This window comes from Moschus berezovskii, chromosome 2, assembly GCF_049115385.1.
Source record: "Moschus berezovskii isolate FMDL1 chromosome 2, NW_MosBer_1.0, whole genome shotgun sequence".
In the NCBI taxonomy this organism is placed as follows: domain Eukaryota; kingdom Metazoa; phylum Chordata; class Mammalia; order Artiodactyla; family Moschidae; genus Moschus; species Moschus berezovskii.
The window spans coordinates 56,060,210-56,081,563 of NC_142461.1; the positions used below are offsets into that span (position 1 = coordinate 56,060,210).

The window sequence follows — 21,354 nt, forward strand, 5'->3', positions numbered from 1 at the left end:
TCTGTTAAATCCTACCTATCTTTTGAGATAATCCAGTTTCCGTGGTATCCTCCCCAGTGAAAGAATGTGAGTCACTCAGTTGTGTCAGACTCTTAGTGAACCTAAGAACTGTAACCTTCCAGGCCCTTCTGTCCATGGAATTCTACGGGCAAGAATACTGGATGGGTTGCCATTCTCTTCTCCAGGGGATCTCTTCCCAACCCAGGGATCCAACCCAGGTCTCCTGCATTGCAGGCAGGTTCTATGGACTTCCCTGGTGGCTCAGACAGTAAAGCATCTGCCTGCAATGAGGGAGACCTGGGTTCAATCCCTGGGTTGGGAAGATCTCCTGGAGAAGGAAATGGCAACCCACTCCAGTATTCTTGCCTGGAAAACCCCAAGGACGGAGAAGCCTGGTAGGCTACAGTCCATAGGATCGCAAAGAGTCAGACACAACTGAGCGACTTCACTTTCACTTTCACTTTCTTTACCATCTGAGCCACCAGGGAAGCCTTATCTTTCCTGTCTTGTGAGCATTAAACCTGGGAGTCATGTGGAAGTTGGAGCTAACTATCTGGCACAAGGGGGCCCCTCCAGAGTTTCATCTCCTTTCTCATCACTCCACCTTGGTTTTACTTCATGAATCAGTCCTTCTGATTTCTCCACCATGGATGTTTTGGAATCAGTGCATTTAATCACCTGTCCCTGTCACCTGAAACCACACACACAGCACCTAAAGCATGTGGAAGAAGGTGTGTAACTGAAACATGTACATTAATCAAGAATATTAAATTGCTTATAATGGAATAAAAGAGAAAGAGAAGAAGGGTGTGGCTGAGATTTCTCAGAGACTATGCAAGTTGTCTACCTTAGAGAGAGCCTTAGAAAGTACCTTAGAAACTTGCTTAAAATACTGATTTCTGAGTCCCAGCCCAGATGTAATGCATCAGAATTTCCCATGACAAATCTTACACTAAATTTGGAAAAATATCTTAGTGTTACAGGGTAAGAAAGAATGTTTACTATGATTGCAACTCATCACAACTGCACATAAGAATCGCTTGTGGCATTTTTGACAACTACAGTTACCTTGACCTGATATCAGACCTCCTAAGTGAAAACCTTTGGGTTGATGCCCAAGATTGAACTATTCCACAAAAGGTTTTGATCTGCATCCACGGTTGTATACCACTAAGTCAAGAAATTAATGGTGACCAATACTTATTAGGTAATTACAACTTCTAGAAACAGTGTTAAACAGTTTATGTACATTTATAAACTATTTCCATAGGTTTAGGGAAGTTAAATAACTAGTCCAATGCCATAAATTTAGTAAGTGATCAAGCCTCTGTTAAACACAATTTGATACAAAATGAGCTCCAATGTCATTCTCATCTACTTTTATTATTTTAGACATTATTTTAATACATGGTCATCAGTCTCTTTCCCAGGAACTGATCCTCCTGTTAAATATGTGATTCTGGTTTTGAAAATTCTGACATCACCTAGGGAAAGCGTTTCTCAGCTTAGTTTCCCTTCAGTCAGATACTCATTGATTTTGCTATCTGTAGTTCTATACTTTTCCTCAGTTCTTTTTATCTAACAGGCCAATTTCTGTGCTTTAATCCTTATAGATAGATCGTTGTGGTTGTTGCTAAGTCCTGTCTGACTCAGTTGCATCCCCATGGACTGTAGCCTGCCAGGCTCCTCTGTCCAGGGGATTTCCCAGGCTACAATACTGGAATGGGCTGCCATTCATTTCTCCAGGGGATCTTCTGAATCCAGAGATCAAATCCACATCTCCTGCATTGGCAGGCAGATTCTCTATTATTGAACCACCTGGGAAGCCCCATAGATAGACATTTATAGGAACTGAATCTTTTCCATGTGCAAGGGAAGCCTGGTCCTCCTCCTTGTAATCCTGGGTTCCATGTCTGGAGAAGGGCGTTGCTCCTTCCTCCTAGGTTTTAAAACAAAAAAGATTGCCTTTCTCAAATTAAAAAAAAGTATTGGCCCAAGCTCACATACGTCACCTGAGTAACAACACAGTAGACTTCCTCATCTCACCTCCCAGTCAGCACTTTTCCACCCTCTGTATAGAGGGTTTAACTTTTTAATGAATTTTCACATCTCTTTAGCTCATTTTTGCCCACAATTCAGTTGTTTCTTTAGTTTCTTTACAGGTAAAATACTTATAATCAAGTTCTATCAAAAGGAGTGACATGAAAATTGAATAAATGCATATAAAGTATCACAGAACTCTTGAATGAAAGGTACACACTGTTTTTGCTGTTACTAATATCATGCAGCTCATCCATTACAGTTCTGACAGAGGACACTGACGGCAGCTCTGACCTCATTTACTGGCTGGGCCAGAAGGCTTCTGCATCGTAACCTCAGAGACAGACAAGCTCCAGGGAAACAAACCAGTCATGGTCTGAAACAGCCCCGAAATCACGGTCACTGCAGTGCAACTAACTGTAGATCAAAACCTCTTGTGGGATATTTCAAACTGATTAAGAGTGTTGTATGGTAAAATTCTGAATGGACACCAGATCAAGGACCTTGGGAGAGGAATAAGTGACAGGCATGTTTAATAGATGAAACAAAATCTACTGAAATTAGAGGGCAGCCACAAAACAGACACATGAATAAGTAATGTGCTACCTGGCAGCACTCGCATCCTCTCACTCTGGTGGATGACGAGTCATTCTTAAATACAGTGGGAAAGGCTTGTTTTCAACTCATTTCAGAACATCCTTGGAAGAGACATTTCAGGAGAGGTAGAGAACTAAATGTCAGACACCCCGAAATATTCATGGGGTAGTTGTAAATGTATGTGAGTTGTCTTAGATAGCACCTTTTATTTAGTATAATTTAGATTCTTCACTCCATCAAGGGGTCTTTTAAAATTATTGGATGTTTCTCTTTCTTACAATTCAGAGAGCTAAGGTTTTCAGTCAATGTTAATTTTCTTTGAAGGATTTTCAGAGGGGAGTATTTCCACATAGAGACCCCTGAAATTATTATTTTCAAGTAGGGCTGATTCTTCTTCTTTGTAGCCTAGAAGAAAAGAGATCTATGTAATCGCAGTGTCAAAGTGTCAAAAAGACTGAGATAGGTTAAAAAAAAAGAAGAAGAAAAAAAAAGAAAACACAAAAACCTTAAAGGCATCCGTGCAGCCCTCAGCCTTACAAATTCTTGGCTCATATAAAATCCTTGTGACATGCTATAATTAACCAGTTACTCCTCTCAGAATGAATAATAATGCAATTATTTGCCAAATGCAGGGAAGAAGGGGTAGTTTCTGTTTTTAAAAATGTTCACCTTTCATTTTTTTTCTTTCTATAGCAAGAAAAATCCTGGATTAATTTACATAAGCTGTGAAAGCACCTACATTCTCATCATTAATACGATAATTCTGTCACCTTTTTTATCAGAGTCTTATATTTTTCAATAGTTTGAAACATTACTAAACTGACAAGTCACCTCCGTGTTCAAATTGTTCTTAAAAACTGCACCCAAATACCACAGAATATAAGTAGTAACCTGAAAACATCTTTTTATATTATAATTGGACTTCTATGCCATTGAAGTGGCTAAGGGCTAATGAGGGCTCTGTTTCCTTTGTCCGTGTAGACACAAATAAAAGAAGGGAGGTGAACCTTAGTTCTTCAAGGTCCTTCTCCTTCCTTAGAGATTCCATGTGCCAAGTCGTACAAAGTTAGGTGAGAGTTTATCTGAATATAGCAATGGTTCTCTCTCCTATGTGTTGATGTCTAGACAATGACTATTTTCTTTAATTTTTTCCACCTCCATCCTGCCATTATCTCAGTAATTCATTCAGCAAGCATTTATTAAAGACTTGTTATGACACACTGTCCTAGGTACTAGGTAAAATTCAAAGGTAAAAGAGACACATTTCCCTTGAGAAAGTTGCAGAAAGGTAAAGATATGAAGTAAAGAATAGGCACATTAACAATGTAGTCAATGCCACCAGGCAGCCCCCTCTCCACGTACATACACACACAAATTCATTCACTCGCATAAACACACAAAACCCCCTTGTGCCATGAATATGAGCTTCTAGAACTTCCAGACTCTTTCTATGTTTTGAAGCAGAGACTTGGATTTAGTGCTAGATTTTGTCATTTCAGTAGAGTCATTTCATGTGTGCCTGTCTGTGTGTTTTTCTGTGGAGCCACCTTTTTATAAGGTTTCTTTAAAGATAAAATATTCTGAACAACTGATGCCTTAAATAATCAGATGCATTGAATACATCTCAGTCACTCATTCTAATACCAGATGTTGTTCAGAATTTTTTAAAACTAATAGTCTCTGACATATTCACTAATTCACATATTCACTAATAATCTCTGACAACATCACTTGTTTGGGAAGACAGACTGAGTCGACATGATTTAAATTCATAAAATCATGATAAATATTCCAAAAGTAGACATAACTTTATTTTTCAAGCCTTATTCATCCAAAGTATTCCTTTAATTAGTTAACAGCAGGAATTTGGATCTTTTCTGTTTTTCATTGTACTGAACAGTATGTAGAACAGTGCATGTTTTGGCATCAGACTGCCTATATCTGAAATTAGGTTCTTCTCCTTACAAGCTGTGTGACTTCTCCAAGCCTACATTTTCTTATTTGTAAGACGAAAATGCTGTGTGCTGTGCTTAGTCACTCAGTTGTGTCCACCTCTTTATAACCCCATTGACTATAGCCCACCAGGCTCCTCTGTCCCTGGGTATTCTCCAGTCAAGAATACTGGAGTGGGTTGCCATGCCCTCCTCCAGGGGACCTTACCAACCCAGGGATCAAACCCAGGTTTCCATATTACAGGTGGATTCTTTACCATCTGAGCCACCAGGGAAGCCCAAGATAGAGATAGTAATGGTAACTACCTCATAGAGATAGAAGGATCAAAGAAGTAATAACATATAAAGCATATAACACTGGGACAGGCACTGTCATTGAATAAGCTATTATTATTATTACCATTATTCTTAAATTCAACTGAATATTCATTTGATTTCAGTGAGGACATTTAATATTTGGCAAGAAAAGAAAAATATTTATTAGCTACCCTATGTCTACTTTTATGGCAGTAGAGTGATGAGAATTTGGATTAATTTTATCCTTTCCTTAAAAATATAAAATCCTTTTGCTCTGTTCATTCATTTCACTTATGTATGTATTGAAACCACAGTTACTAAAAGTTTAGTGTGTGAAAGGTATTGGGCAGGGCAGGAATACAAAGATTAGCCACTACTGATAAAAGTCAAAATGGACTTAGGGTTTGAGACTCTGATCCTGGAATCCTGCATGGTTTTCTAACTAGTTAAGCCTAATATACTTAAGTACAAAAAATATAGTAAATAATGATAATATAATCAGAATTCATTAGTCTTTCATAATGTAGAAATATTAGGTCTTTTTAAGCCCATTCCAATGTTTCCTTTTCCCTGATCTACATAGTTTTTAAGCCATTTCAGCAATCAATGAAGCTTCTTCCACTTATTCAAAGAAAGAAAAATATTCTCCATAGATTTCAAACTTCCAATTGATGCTGAAATTCATGAGCAAATTCATTATAGTCATGAATTTATTTAACATAGGCAAGGCTCAAAGAGGAGGAATGAAGGAGGAGAGGTGTTACATAATGACACTATAGAGAAAAGATGAGTGTAACCCATGCTTGCCTGAAGCTTATAGCAAAATCTTATCTTACTTTCACCTAAAAGAATCTAGGTCCTCCTTTTGAGATGAGAATAGAAATGCCAAATGTCTGTACATTTTTTCTTAGCCATTTCCTGAAAGGCTTTATTTGAGGCAGCAAGAGTGAGGAATTTCCAAAGGGGAAACAAACCTTGAAAGGATATTCCTGAACGAGCAATGCTGGAAAAGGAAAGGGAAGAAGGTATTGGCAGCAAAAAGTCTATGAGACTAAGATCAGATCAGTCAAAGGGAAAAAAAGAGATAGCCCACTGGAAAAGGGTGATTTTGTTAGACTTTCCGAATAATTATTTAATTTATCGGTACTATGGTTTAGTTGGGTTCTTCACTGAAATGTTGAATCTGGCCAGTTCAATTCAACCAAATTTTATCTTTCCATCTCTATTCTCATTTGCTATTTTGTTATGATATCAAATGGATTTCTGAATTGCCAGTCTTTTTTTTTTTTTTGTAAGATTATATGTGATGTACATCCCTGAATTTCTTTGTATTCAACTTGGAGAAACCTGAAAACCTCTTGATATATTATCTAATTTGCTCTCGACGTTCATAGGTTCTCACATACCTTCCTCTCTGGTCTGCTGCTGCTAACAGATAATTATTTCAGTGTCTTTCAAGGGGATGGTCTCTAGAGTCCAACACAACAATAGTCAAAACCTCAAGTGTCCTCAGCATAAATGAAGCTATCTTTTTAAAAATACAAAAATCTGTCCCCTTTCCTCTGTATTGAGAACAAGCCTGAGCTACAAAGTCACTTCTCCCAATTCTTTATCACAAGGACCAAAAGCTCTTTGAACATGTAGCAGCTCCTGATCTCACATTTTTCAGATGCCAAGAATCAACCAAAGAAGCAATATTGTGATCCCAGTAGCTGTCATCATGTAGCACCATCACGGCCAAGGTAGGAACACCGCTCTCAGTGACTTAAGCATTAGAGATGGTTGCCATCTCTCTTATTTGTAACTAAGTGAACTATTAAAAATAACCAAGTGTTCCTAGAGTAATTCTCTTATTAAAAAATAATAATAATAATAATAATAAATGGATTAGCACATTATCTGCCAACATTTTTAACCGAGATCTAGGGAATTCTGATACAGATGGTTTCAAGACTACACTCTGAGAGACGCTAGTGTGTAGACAAACCCTCTCTCACTCAGTCAACAAACCAATCAAGCAGTGATTCCCAGGAAGTGAGTCTGATGCCAGGCTCATTAACTAAGAATACAGAACCCTAAGCTTACCCCTGCCCCAGATCTAAAGAGGCCCAGAAACCTGCTTATAAACAACTATGTTTAAAAGTTTTCCAGGAAACTAATACACAGCCTGTGGTGGGCAGAAAGGAATTGTATTTTAGTTTAACACATCTGTGGGGGGTCCTTGTCCCACAGTTTACTAGCTCTCTGACCTTACGTAATATCATTGGTCTGTAAAGTGGCTGTTGCAAAGATTAAAGAAAGCAATGGGTGTTCAGAACCCAGCATGTTGTCAGCTGCTTGTTTTTGTTATCCTTACATCCTATGCTTAGCTCCAAGTAAAATATACAGAAGTAAAATGTGTGATTCATCACTTCAAGAATCTTATCTGTTTAGAAAAGTAATAGAAATATTAATAAAAATTTTAAACAGGAGCTTATATTCTAAGGCAGTAACATATTTGCACACATAAACACAATATTCTGAGTGAAAAAGTAGATTGTAAAATACGGCAAGTTACGAGGACATAGTAAAAATCCTAAGAAGCTTGCTTTAAAATATCTAATTCTCTTAATTCAAGTAAACTAATTTTCATTACTTCACCAAATTTTTATTTTTATTAAGAAATCTATTAAAATCATGAGTGATAATCAGCTTATTTAAAACTGAAAACAGAGAGAGTAGTATGTATTTGGGAAAGAGTTTAATGGCATAGACTACCAGGGGCCCATGAAACTCCTAAAATATTATGCAGAGTTGTTTACTCGAGTACAGTATTTCTGAGGAGAGGTCTATACCGTTTATTTGATTCTCAAAGGGTTTGGTGATCTCCTCAAAATACTAAGGACCACTGACCATTCCTGTTTAGCACATCTTATGTGTATCTTCATATATGCTGAAGAAATTTAACTCCTGATTGCATTCCAAATAATCTCCATGTGTACATTCTCTGAAATGTCCTCTGAGTCATTTTCCTTAAGCTTTCACCATTCAAATATCCTGAGAAAAGAAGTAACACAGTAGATTTCATTTAAGGAAATTGTAAAGCAGAATTTCATGGCTACTTCAACCTATTCAAATTCTGCAGGCATCAGCAGGGAAGTTTATGTACATATTTTAAAAGTTCCAGTGGCAGAGATTAACTGATGATTATTTTCTGAGTTTCCCCTTTTTTATTTTTTATCCATTGCTCAGTCTTTTGAATTATTTTCGATTAGTTCTATGTTTCTTTTCATCTCAGGTAGAAGAGTGAAGGAACTTCCCCTGGAAGGATACAATTCAATTTTGCCAACTTGCATTTTGCCAACCTAGCAATTCTTCTTCTTTGTGTTTTATTTATAATGTAACAACACCATTGATGTTGCACATTTTATTTCTCTCTCCCTTTAGGTGTGTGTGCAACATCGACTGTTCTCAAACCAACTTCAATCCCCTGTGTGCTTCTGATGGGAAATCTTATGATAATGCATGTCAAATCAAAGAAGCGTCATGTCAGAAACAGGAGAAAATTGAAGTCATGTCATTGGGTCGATGTCAAGGTAATACTCACACCAAAATTCATTTTAAAGAATATCTTTAGTCTTTGCCTGGGCTTCTCTTGTGGCTCAGCTGGTAAAGAATCTGCCTGCAATGTGGGAGACCTGGGTTTGATCCCTGGGTTGGGAAGATCCCCTGGAGAAGGGAAAGGCCACCCATTCCAGTATTCTGGCCTAGAGAGTTCCCTGGACTGTGTAGTCCATGGGGTCGCAGAATCAGACATACTGAGTGACTTTCACTTCTCTTCACTCAGTCTTTACATAGAAATGAAAAGTGGAGATACTCCCTTATTAGGCAGGGACTTCATTTTTGAAAGACAAGTTTGGTTTACAATGTACAGTAAATTTCACTGTAGCAATTGTGGTGATTATAGGGCCTATTGGCAACGGTCCATACTTTTTTCCTGTATAATGGCACTGCGTCTTCACAGTGCCATCAACACTGAGTCCAATATTCAAAAGATTGTAGATATACTCCTTGAACAGGGTAAAAAGGAAGTTAAAATCATTTTTAGGAAAGAATATAAAGATTTATTGTGAAACATTGAAATCAAAGCAAATTACACCATTTTTATATATTGAGTCAATAAAAATATGTCAAGTACATTTTTATAATTGGGATGTCCCAGAATGTTCTATTTTGTTTCTTGTTCAGAAACAAATATTTTCTTGGGTTTTGATTTGTCATTCTTTTACCCAACTTATCTCACTTATAGTTTGAAACTTCTCCTTACCCAAAGCATTAGAAAGCCTGTATCTTTCTATTTGTAACTCTTAAACAGAAATTGATATTGTAAATCTGTTTTGTGTAAAGATTGCTTAGAAATATATTTGAAAACTCCTTAATTGTAATGAAAATACTGTTAGAAAGATATCTGGATAACAAGTTAATCAATCTTTATTGTTAAATTTTTTAATACAGATAACACAACTACAACTACTAAATCTGAAGATGGGCATTATGCAAGAACAGATTATGCAGGTACATAATATTTTCTGCTACAAAATATGAGCACTGCTATTAAAGAATTCTGAGGAATCATTGTTTACCATTGATCCTAAGTTGATCTTGTGAGACTCCTGACATGGGCTAGTCTTCTTTTGCTTAGTTCAAATTTTCAATAGATAAGATTGAATTTTTCTGGAAGCAAATAAGATACATTTTTTGCAGTTAAAGAGATTGTCAAAAATGTCAGTAAGATATAATTAACTTGTTTTGACAGTGCAAATGGTACAAATGACAAAACATTTATCAAATTAATGGGCATCAATGGAAATTAATGCGATTTTTGGTGGTATATTGTAATTAATGCAAATGTTCTAGTTTGAATTTTTATAAAAGTCAACAATAAAGAAGTCTTCTAGTCTCTAAAAAAAGCTGGAAAGAAAGGACATCTATAAATAGTAATACAAGCTGTCTTTACTCTGATGCAAATTTTAAAAGGTATGGTTAACTTATTTTAAAAATAATAAAATAATTTACTTAGAAACTAAAATGCAAAATTATACATTTATAATTTTTAGAGTAAAATTGTAGTCTGACACATGTAAAATTATAAAGCATTTTATGCAGAAATGTAAATCTTATTTAGCAATTATAGAATATTATTCTGAGGAATATTTTTACCTAATATAGTTTGAGTGAGAAATAATTTATGGGTATTCAAATATGATTTTTGACAGATTCTTAAATTTCATAGAAATTTAAGAGAAAAATATAATAAAATTATTGAGGTTGATAATGATATGTAGTTTTTTAAAAAGAGTTTTTCATTTAGTCATTAAATATCTATAACTATATTTGTGGCTAATATCCAATGGAAAAAAATGCTTATCTTTTGAAATATGGACTATTATTCACTCTTTTTGAAACTGCATTTCCTTTAGCACTATTTCTGCTGGTGTATTTATACACATAATAAAACTTGATGAAATTTTGAAAAATTAGATGTTTTACTTATAGATACTTGAAATATCTCAGAATTTGGAAATAATACTTCTTTATAAAAATTTTTCATTTTTTCCTTAATTTTCAAAATGTAAATAAATTTTTTTGTGCACTAGTAGTCTAGAATTATCATGAACAATGATCCATGGAAAAAGACATTAGTTCTACATAGATATTGTATAGCTGTTTCCAAAATGTCCAGGAGACCTATTGATACACGTACCTTGAAAAGAAGAGTCCATGGTCAGTAGTTTGAGAAGATCCCAGGTAAACGATTTTTTTTTTTTTACTTAGAACTCCTCATAGCTTTTACGTGCAGTATAAAACTTTTAAGAAATATGCATCTTTTATTTATTTAATGCTTTTTATGTCTTGTGCAAAATTTCTCATATGTACAAAATATACACAAATATAGGCCATATAGTAAAATGAACCCAAAGGTACTCATCACTCAAACTGAGTAACATCAATCCATGGCTGAGCTAACCCCATCCCCATCCCCATCTTTCTCCACTTTCAAAATATGTGGAAATCATTCCAGAAATTACATCATTTTATTCATAAATACTTTAGCTTATATCTCTAAAAGATCAACCCTTTTAAAATAAAATTATGTCATTATCACACACAGCACAATTATGAATAATTCCTAATAACACATAGCTTTCATCACACTTATTGATGATTAACACATTTTTTGTGGCATAGTTTTCATTACTAGTGTCACCAAGAATGTACTTTGGAATATGCTGATCTACAGGAAAATACTGAAAGTAATGAAAGATAATAATGGAAAATTAAAGTCTGAAGCTAATAGCATGTTTTACATTTTAAATGATGTCAAATTTAAATTCTATATTCTATTATAAATAATAACTATATATTGGCATTTTAAATCACCACCTATTTAATTTTACTGTAGCCTAAAATATTTAGAGATTTTACAAGAATCTCATTTTTATACAAGGAGTAACTTACTAAATGCACTTAAAATATTTTTATACCTGTTTTGCAAAGTAATTCATTTAGAAAAAAATCATCACAAATGTTATATTTTGTGAATATCTTCTCCACTGAACTCATAGGAAAATCAAACCTCTTCCTGAGAATTTTGTCCCTGAATCAAAGAACAGTTCAAGTTGATTAGCATCAATGTGCAAATGTATTTGCATGTATAAATTTGTATCAATAAATGGGATGGAGTATGCAATTCTCTCAATATTATGTATACTGCATATTAATGGTTTGTCCATTTTCAAAGTTTGGGAAGCTGAATTTTTATTCTAAAAAATATTTTATATTTGAGTTTGGTTTCAAACAGATCATCTCTGGTCTTCAGTGTCAGTGCTTTTAGTTGACTTTGTTTCTTGCCTATCTATGTCTTTACTGAAAATAAGAATGTATTTTAAATACCTGCAAATGAAAACTACCTAGACACTAAACATTGTCCAAGATGTTCTAATTTGACATCAGGTTTATCTAGTAAATCCCAAAGAAAATTTTTGAGATAAAAAGTAAAGTTTAAAAATAACATTTGTTGAAATCCAGATTTAAGACAGGAACAAAGATAGTGTCAATGGAAGCTTGCAATTTCTAATTAAACATTGATTGCACACTTTAAAATTCCCCTGGATTTAATTTAGATGTTTATCTTCATCAATGATCTTATTAAAATGGTAATATATACACTTTTTAGACATTATTCAAATAATAGTTATGCTGTGTGTGCTTAGTCGCTCAATCGTGTCTGACTCTTTGCGACCCCATGGACTGTAACCTGCCGGGCTCCTTTGTCCAAAAATTAGTCATGTCACTCAGCCTTTCTAGGACTTCCTTTGTGGCTCAGCTGGTAAAGAATCTGCCTGCAATGTGGGAGACCTGGGTTCGGTCCCTGGGTAGGGAAGATCCCCCGGAGAAAGGAAAGTCTACCCACTCCAGTATTCTGGCCTGGAGAACTCCATGGTCCATGGGGTCACAAAGAGTCGGACACGACTGAACGACTTTCACTTTTCAGTATTTCCACACTTCCCATAGTATCTGCATTTTCCTGAATTTTGGGACTCAACCTTTAGAAAAAGTAAAAGGGCACCAAATTGAGACTCAGTATGTTATTGTCCTCTTGATTTGTTTCACAAGCTCAAAATTCTCCAAGGAGGGAAAGCAAGAACTGGGTGACTTTTTCCTAGAAGTTTGCTCATGCTCACAGCTAATTTAATGTCAGTCACTTCCCCTGTTAGACGAACATTCATGTGCTCTCGCACCGCAGAGAGGTACAGATCTTTAATGCATTCTCCTTTTTTTCCTTCAGTTCAGTTCAGTTCAGTCGCTCAGTCGTGTCCGACTCTTTGCGACCCCATGAATCACAGCACGCCAGGCCTCCCTGTCCATCACCAACTCCCGGAGTTCACTCAAACTCATGTCCATCGAGTCAGTGATGCCATCCAGCCATCTCATTCTCTGTCGTCCCCTTCTCCTCCCGTCCCCAATCCTTCCCAGCATCAGACTCTTTTCCAGTGAGTCAACTCGTCGCATGAGGTGGCCAAAGTATACCTGTCTTTAATATAGTTTAAAACTTTTAGCTCCCCCCCCAACTTTCTTCCCTTTAAGTCTACCTTACAGCTGTTAATTTAAGAGCACATATATCTGATTACAAAAATGGAAATACGCTTTAAAGAAAGCTAAATCTAAAAATAAATATGCTGTATCTCATTTTTATATAACCTTAAAAAGAGAAACTCCAAGTAAGGACTAGTAGGGGCTCAGTTATGAAAAAATTAATGCAAACCACAAGAACCATGCCCCCAGCAAGACTAGAGCCTGACTGAGCTTATGCAGAGCTGCGAATTCCCAGACACTTCCAGGCACAAAACTGAAATGGACACTAAGAAACCAAAAAATTTGCCAGATCATCCCTGCCACCAGTTCTTGCTGATTGTGCCTGACTTGGGTCTCTATTTTGCCATCTCTTCTTTAATGAGACTGAAGGCATTAGTGAGTCCTGAATCAAGAGCTTTGGGTCTCTTTGTTTCAAGACAGAGAGGATCCCTGTCTGATGAGCTAAACAAGCCACTTAATGCTATTCTCCCTTCATCAGTCTAAGATGGGCTTAGATTCAGGTCTTCCTGTTCACTAGCAGAAAGGTTCAGAGAACACAGTTTTATAAAACCACAAAGCTGGGGCTTTCAGGGATTTCCATTGTTTCAAAATGCTAATATTAAAGTTTCCTTCTGGAAATTTTTAAATAGCAAATGTTTTACATCTCTTTAAATCTGCAACATTGTCTTTATAGATGTGTGTGTGTGTGTGTGTGTGTGTGTTGCCCTCATGTCTTGTAATGAAAAAAGAAATGAAGACTGTTTTGCTTTTCTTCATCTGATACGTGTATTTTCTGATTGGGTTGCTTTTCTGTCTGAAAGTCTGGTCATGCTTCATAAAAATGACTATATATTTTTTCTAGTAAAAATATACTTAATTTTATAAGTTATTAGATGTAAAAAAAACAAACAAGCTAACCTAGTCTTTCTTTTATCATCTGGAAAATACAATATATATTTTTAATGCCATTCTGTACTGATTTCCAAAAGTATTTGCAGCAACTTACAATTAAAATATAGTCAGTGAAATTTTTTAAAGAGAAATTAAAAACATAAAAGCAGAACTGTTGAGGAAAATAAATATATCAGTAACATAGACTATTACAGTTACTGCATTTAGCCCTAAGCATTCTTGCAATCAATATGAAAAGAGAAATTATGATCAAATCAATTCATTCAACAAATATTTGGTCTGTTATGTGCATTCTGCTGTCCTGGGCTTTTCAAAGGTGAGCATATCAATGGAAATCTCTGCTAAAATGAAGCTTAGGTCTTTCACTGTCTGATGAAAATAATCAGTTCAGAGGCCAAAGTTTCTTTGGAACTAAATTCTAAGGAAATATTTAGTGTAGATCTTATAAGGCATCACTGGAAAATATAGAATGCATAAGATCTTCAACAGTGATTTTTATAAAATATGCCAAGAGGCTCTTTATATGGCTTGGATTTTTAAATCAATTTTTGATAACATTCGAGAGCATAGCATTAAAATATGTATAACTCAGTGATAGGGTTCCTATGGCAGACTAAAGTAATTATTTACATTCATGTATATTTTCAAATTGAAAAATAAATAACCCAGAGTACTGAGGAAAATAGCTCCAAGAGAAAGCACACTCAGTCTGTCTTTCTCATGTAGCTATAGGTTCAATAGGATAACAGAACAGTCAGAAAGCTTGAGTAAAGATAAAGGATATGTTAAATTACAGTCTGTATATGGGGAAGAGAAATCCTCCTGTTTTTATTAGTTGTTAACGAGGAAAATAAGTCCTGAGCCATTCCCACTCTAGGGAGGGAGCCAGGCTCTTCTTAGTTCTGAGTCTAGTTATGGAGTCCATCTATCTACTTGATCTACATTACACTGGTTGTTCACTATTTCTTATAAAATTTAGGCAGGATTAATTTTTAGGAAGTGTTCTCTTTTCCTTATCTTTAAGCAATAATTTAGATATTAAGCTCAGGTCTGAAATATGGAAGAAAATAACCAGAACTACACATTTAAACCAAATTCTATCCATCCTATTATTATTCCATCAACCCATTTTTCTACACTAAGAGGAAACTGACATCTTGAAAGGGTATCTAGATAGCCTAAGTGAATTGTCATAACTTGTTCTCTGTAGAAGCCATTGCAATTTACAAAGACTTTTCACATATATTGTTTCCTTCAGTCTTGACAACCGAAATGTGAGGGAGATATTATATTCATTTGACAGGTGAGAAATGGAGGTTCAGGAAGATTAAGTAAAAAGACTATGTGATAGAGCTAAGGCTCAAAGCATCTTTGCTAATTTCAGATTCCAGCAAAATGTGAATGGTAAGGGATCAGGGGAGAAGCGTCACTACCTAACATTCTTAGAGGCTTTGGGACTGACACTACACCTTAAAGGTTAACCCCTTTTGAATCCAGATTGAAAACTGTTTCATCATGATATCCCCATTGCTGTGAGATGTCCAGAGTTACTCTTCTCTTGGAACTTATGTCTATATATTATAAGAACGATATTGTTTGGTTTTAAAATTCTCCTGTTCTGTTTCTTATTTATCCACATACACAGGAGAAGTCAAAGGGAACAGAATTTGTTACCAAGTAATCCTGCATTAATAGAAAATGTGTGTGACACTTTGTAGTTTTATAAAGATCCATCCACATTACCTTATTCACTTTAACATCAGTTCAATAAAATAGTTTTATAAATAGTTAGAGAAAATAAAATCATGGCTCAAAGATGCTAAATGGTTGACCTGGAGCTGGATGCAGTATTTTGATGTATTGGCCAGTCATCCATGCAAAAAAAGGCACTTGCTTGATTTATTTACTATTTGCCTTGATTGCCCTTCCACTATATGTACATAAACATGAATGCCAAGTGATTCCGTATCATATTTTTAATACAAATTAATTCAGTCATGTGGCAAAAATCTGCATTTAAAATGGAAACTTTTTCTGTTTGCTTGTGAGCACAAGGAATACTTCACCGGAAAGCATGTTATGTCTAGGCCAATAATTTGATCTTTCGGAAATAAATAAATAAATAGCAGCAAATACAGACAGCAGCTTGTAGCACAAATATTGGTATCAACAGGGAAATATATAAAAATGTTTGCCTGGGCTATTACAGTGCCACCAGACTAGCTAGAATATTTAAGTTCAGGAAATGAATTAAGATTTCAAGATTTTCTCAAGATTTCTGAGGGAAAGTGTCTCAATTTGAGTATTTTCCCCTCTGGGATTTACTTTAGAGTGCTGCAAAATTCATAAAGCTTTCTTTGAACTCTAACTCACAATTTTTCCTGCTCTCTTGAACCTCTGTGCTTTCATTGTTTTCCCCATAAAATCATGTAGCCAGTCATATGTAATATGATGTTATGTTCATGGTTATAGATAAACACAGAAATAGTATTTGCAATACAGATGAAGGTTTTCTACTGAAGAGTTGCCTTGGGCCTTGCTAGACATGCTGGAAAACTTTGTGCTTATGCCCCAGTTCATAAAAGCATCCTGCATCATTTATGTGCACTTTTTTTTTCCTATTTGAAACACTTTTTTCTAAAACAAGTTGTTCACCATGAGGTGTTACTTATCAATTTTTCCCTCCCATGAAGGTGTGGCAGCCAGTTTAGTGTTTGAAACCATTAAAATCAGACAGGGCTGAGTTGAAACACTGGCCATGTTATTATTGCTTATTTAAACTTGAATCAGTTAGTTAACCATTCTGAGCCTCAGTTTGTTTGTTCAATAATAAGCGTACTTCCACAGAGCTGAAGTTTGAGTTGAGATGAGTCGATGTTACTCTCCCAATTCATCCCATCCTTCCCTTCCCCATCTCCTGTGTCCATATGTCCATTCTCTATGTCTGCATCTCTATTCTTGCCTGGAAATAGGTTCATCTGTACCATTTTTCTAGATTCCATATATATGTTAATACACGATATTTGTTTTTCTCTTTCTGACTTATTTCACTTTATATGACAGACTCTATGTCCATCCACATCACTACAGGTGACCCAGTTTCATTCCTTTTTATGGCAGAGAAATGTTGTATTTTGTATATGTACCACATCTTCTTTATTCATTCATCTGCCTATGGACACTATCATGTGTAAAATAATTGGCTAGTGGAAAGCCGTATAGCACAGGAAGCTCAGCTCAGTGCTCTGTGATGACCTAGAGGGGTGGGGTTGGGGGAAGTGGGAGGCTCAAGAAGGAAGGGATATATATATACATATAGCTGATTCACTTTGTTGTACAGCAGAAACTATCACACCATTGTAAAGCAATTATACTGAAAAAAAAGATGTTACATAAGGCATTAGCAAGCAGCAAGTAAGCTAGTTATTGCTGTTAGTTTCCTTTTGGTCTGACAACTTAAAAAAATTTATTTTATGGGAAATGTCACACATTGTGTGGGATATGGTATGTTCACATATGGGTTCAGAGTTTTTATACATATACTGTCATTTATAAGATCATAAAAGTACAAAAATTTTGTTTCCTACCCAAGTCATATAACAGCTTATTGCAAGATCCTTTGGCTGTTTTTTTAATTCAACTATAAAGAAATACTTATTAAGCACCTGCCATCTCTAAGTCTTTGACATATTAGTATGTCAAATTTATAACATGGTCATTTTTTCAGTTTTCCTCTAGTCAACACAACATTATGTGTGGTATATTTTGATCATTTAAAAAACTTGGTCACCAGATTACTACACTGTGTGATCCAAATAGGAATTTAATGAGGACATAGTGCTGGAGAAGACTCTTGAGAGTCCCTTGGACGGCAAGGAGATCCAACCAGTCCATTCTAAAGGAGATCAATCCTGGGTGTTCATTGGAAGGACTGATGCTAAAGCTGAAACTCCAATACTTTGGCCACCTCATGCGACGAGTTGACTCACTGGAAAAGACTCTGATGCTGGGAAGGACTGGGGGAAGGAGGAGAAGGGGACGACAGAGAATGAGACGGCTGGATGGCATCACCAACTCGATGGACATGAGTTTGAGTGAACTCCAGGAATTGGTGATGGACAGGGAGGCCTGGTGTGCTGTGATTCATGGGGTCACGGAGAGTCGGACACGACTGAGAGACTGAACTGAACTGAACATTTGACAGGACTACAAGATCATGGTATCGCTTTTTTTTCTAGTTGAGCTTTAAAATTAGTCATTTATACCCCAGAGTATACAGGAATTTTTTTCCACTTGTGCAGAATATTTAGGGAAAGTGTCAAAGTCAGAATAAATAATTTTAACAAAAACTGATCATCGAGGAAAAACAAATCTTCTTGGCCGAGGAGGCAAAGAGGAAATAGCTGTTTGAGTTCAAACATCTAGATATCTCTGGTGAAAGTGAAATAATCCTCCACTATGGTTTACCTTTTTACCTCAAACATGACATTTCTGTTCCTAAGGAACAGTATGGGTAGAATATGTGACGGAGAAGGCAATGGCACCCCACTCCAGTACTCTTGCCTGGAAAATCCCATGTACAGAAGAGCCTGGTAGGCTGCAGTCCATGGGGTCACTGAGGGTCGGACACAACTGAGCGAATTCATTTTCACTTTTCACTTTCATGCATTGGAGAAGGAAATGGCAACCCACTCCAGTGTTCTTGCCTGGAGAATCCCAGGATCGGGGGAGCCTGGTGGGCTGCCATCTATGGGGTCGCACAGAGTCGGACACGACTGACACGACTTAGCAGCAGCACAATAAGTGAAACTGAAAGAAGAGCAGGGTATGTTCAAATTCTCTGTATAATTTCAAGACACTTAGTTCTTCTTAAAACTAATATCTAGTTTCAAAAAACCCAAAATATCTACAGCACTTTGATTTACTTCGTTTGTTAATGAGTCTGACATGCCCCAAATATATGAACCCGCATTATCAAGAACATTAAAAACTCCATTCTCACATCTTGACAATTTGAGACTGTGTACAAACATAATCAACTAAAAATATTTTTAAATATCTGAGAAACTAAAATCTCTCAGAGAAAATGCATTTCTAAACACTGTTACTCATTTCATGGGTTATAGCTTATTCCCTCTAGTTGATCATTTGTAAGATGCTCAGACTTTTAGTTTGAACTCAAATGGAACCAAGAGAAATCTAACTTATGAGCTAAACTCTAGGCATAAAAGTGCATGAAGATCAGTAATAAGGCTTGAGGAATGTAACCTGAAAATCGTAAGGAGGACCTCAGAGGAAAGCATGCCATCCCCACCTCTGAGTCCTGAAAGCTGAAGGGACGTGGTGCTCTCAGGGAAAGCTAGTGCTTCAGTATGCAAGAAGAGAGATGAGAATTTGAGTGACACATCTGATGATAGAGGGTATTTTGCCAATTATGGAGCACTGTTCCAGGTGAGCTTTGGGAAGTAGCTGGAGTTGGGAGACAGAGACAGGTTTAGTTAAGGGCAGAGAACCAACAAGTGCAGCACATCACATAGTGGAGATGATGAATCAGTAGAGATAGGCAACTGGGATAGTGAAAGTGTTAGTCTCTCAGTCATGTTCCACTCTGCGACCCCATGCACTGTAGCCCACCAGGCTCCTCTGTCCATGGGATTCTCCAGGCAGGAATACTAGAGTAGGTAGCCGTTTTCTTCTCCAGGGAATCTTCCTGACCCAGGGATGGAACCTGGGTCTCCTGCATTGCAGGCAGATTCTTTACCATCAGAGCCATGGAGCAGGGGGAAGACGATTGAGATAGGACAGCGCAAGAATTGGATATTTACTAAATTCATGACAAGTCTCTTAGACTTGTGGACTCAGAGATCTATATTTTCAGCACTCTAAAAGTAAGCTGTTACCTCCCCAGTAAACCAAGATTCAATGTCAGTGTATAGATTTGCAATAAGATAGAATTGTCTAGAGCCCTTGGTTCCTCAGCCAATTCATTCTCTTAGAGTTGAATTCTCCAAGAAGCCCAGTTATAATGAGGTCATTTAGTGAATCTGAACAGAGCGTATTTTCTTTAGATGTTTAAGGAATCAAGCTAAGACAGCCTGATACAAAAGGCTATACAATAGAGATATTCTTGTCCTCAAATTTATATAGATAATAAGTGCCTTTAGCCAGGATTTCCTCTTCCATGGTTAGCACTTAACAGTAACTCTATTGGCCTATGTAACTCTCCTTTGTTGAGTTTCCATTTCTGGGTGTTCTTGTCCAATCTACCTATTTTTCTAGATATAGTAAAGTTTAGACATGCTCTCCCAAAAGCCAACTCATGACTTTAAGACTTTCTCAGTTCAGTTCAGTTCAGTTCAGTCGCTCAGTCGTGTCCGACTCTCCGCGACCCCATGAATCACAGCACGCCAGGCCTCCCTGTCCATCACCAACTCCCGGAGTACACTCAAACTCATGTCCACAGAGTCGGTGATGCCATCCAGCCATCTCATTCTCCGTCGTCCCCTTCTCCTCCCGCCCCCAACCTTTCCCAGCATCAGAGTCTTTCCCAGTGAGTCAACTCGTCGCATGAGGTGGCCAAAGTATTGGAGTTTCAGCTTTAGCATCAGTCCCTCCAATGAACATCCAGGATTGATCTCCTTTAGAATGGACTGGTTGGATCTCCTTGCAGTATAAGGGACTCTCAAGAGTCTTCTCCAACACCACAGTTCAAAAGCATCGATTCTTCGGCGATCAGCCTTCTTCACAGTCCAACTCTCACATCCATACATGACCACGGGAAAAACCATAGCCTTGACTAGACGGACCTTGGTTGGCAAAGTAATGTCTCTGCTTTTTAATATACTATCAAGGTTGGTCATAACTTTCCTTCCAAGGAGCAAGCGTCTTTTAATTTCATGGCTGCAATCAGCATCTGCAGTGATTTTGGAGCCCAAAAAAACAAAGTCTGACACTGTTTCCACTGTTTTTCCATCTATTTCCCATGAAGTGATGGGACCAGATGCCATGATCTTTGTTTTCTGAATGTTGAGCTTCAAACCAACCTTTTCACTCTCCTCTTTCACTTTCATCAAGAGGCTTTTGAGTTCCTCTTCACTTTCTGCCATAAGGGTAGTGTCATCTGCATATCTGAGGTTATTGATATTTCTCCCAGCAATCTTGATTCCAGCTTGTGCTTCTTCCAGCCCAGCGTTCCTCATGATGTACTCTGCATATAAATTAAATAAGCAAGGTGACAATATACAACCTTGACGTATACCTTTTCCTATTTGGAACCAGTCTGTTGTTCCATGTCCAGTTCTAACTGCTGCTTCCTGACCTGCATACAGGTTTCTCAAGAGGCAGGTCAGGTGGTCTGGGATTCCCATCTCTTTCAGAATGTTCCACAGTTTATTGTGATCCACACAGTCAAAGGCTTTGGCATAGTCAATGAAGCAGAAAT

General features: G+C 36.8%; 1 protein-coding gene across 1 annotated transcript in view; it reads left to right on the forward strand.

The window, feature by feature from the left end:
• Nucleotides 1–21,354, forward strand: part of TMEFF2 (transmembrane protein with EGF like and two follistatin like domains 2) — a 291,379-nt gene that overhangs the window by 223,009 nt on the left and 47,016 nt on the right. The window contains exons 6-7 of the mRNA XM_055398363.2: nucleotides 8,313–8,461; nucleotides 9,381–9,440. Of these exons, the coding sequence (XP_055254338.1) occupies nucleotides 8,313–8,461; nucleotides 9,381–9,440 (209 nt within the window). The remainder of the gene's footprint in view (nucleotides 1–8,312; nucleotides 8,462–9,380; nucleotides 9,441–21,354) is intronic.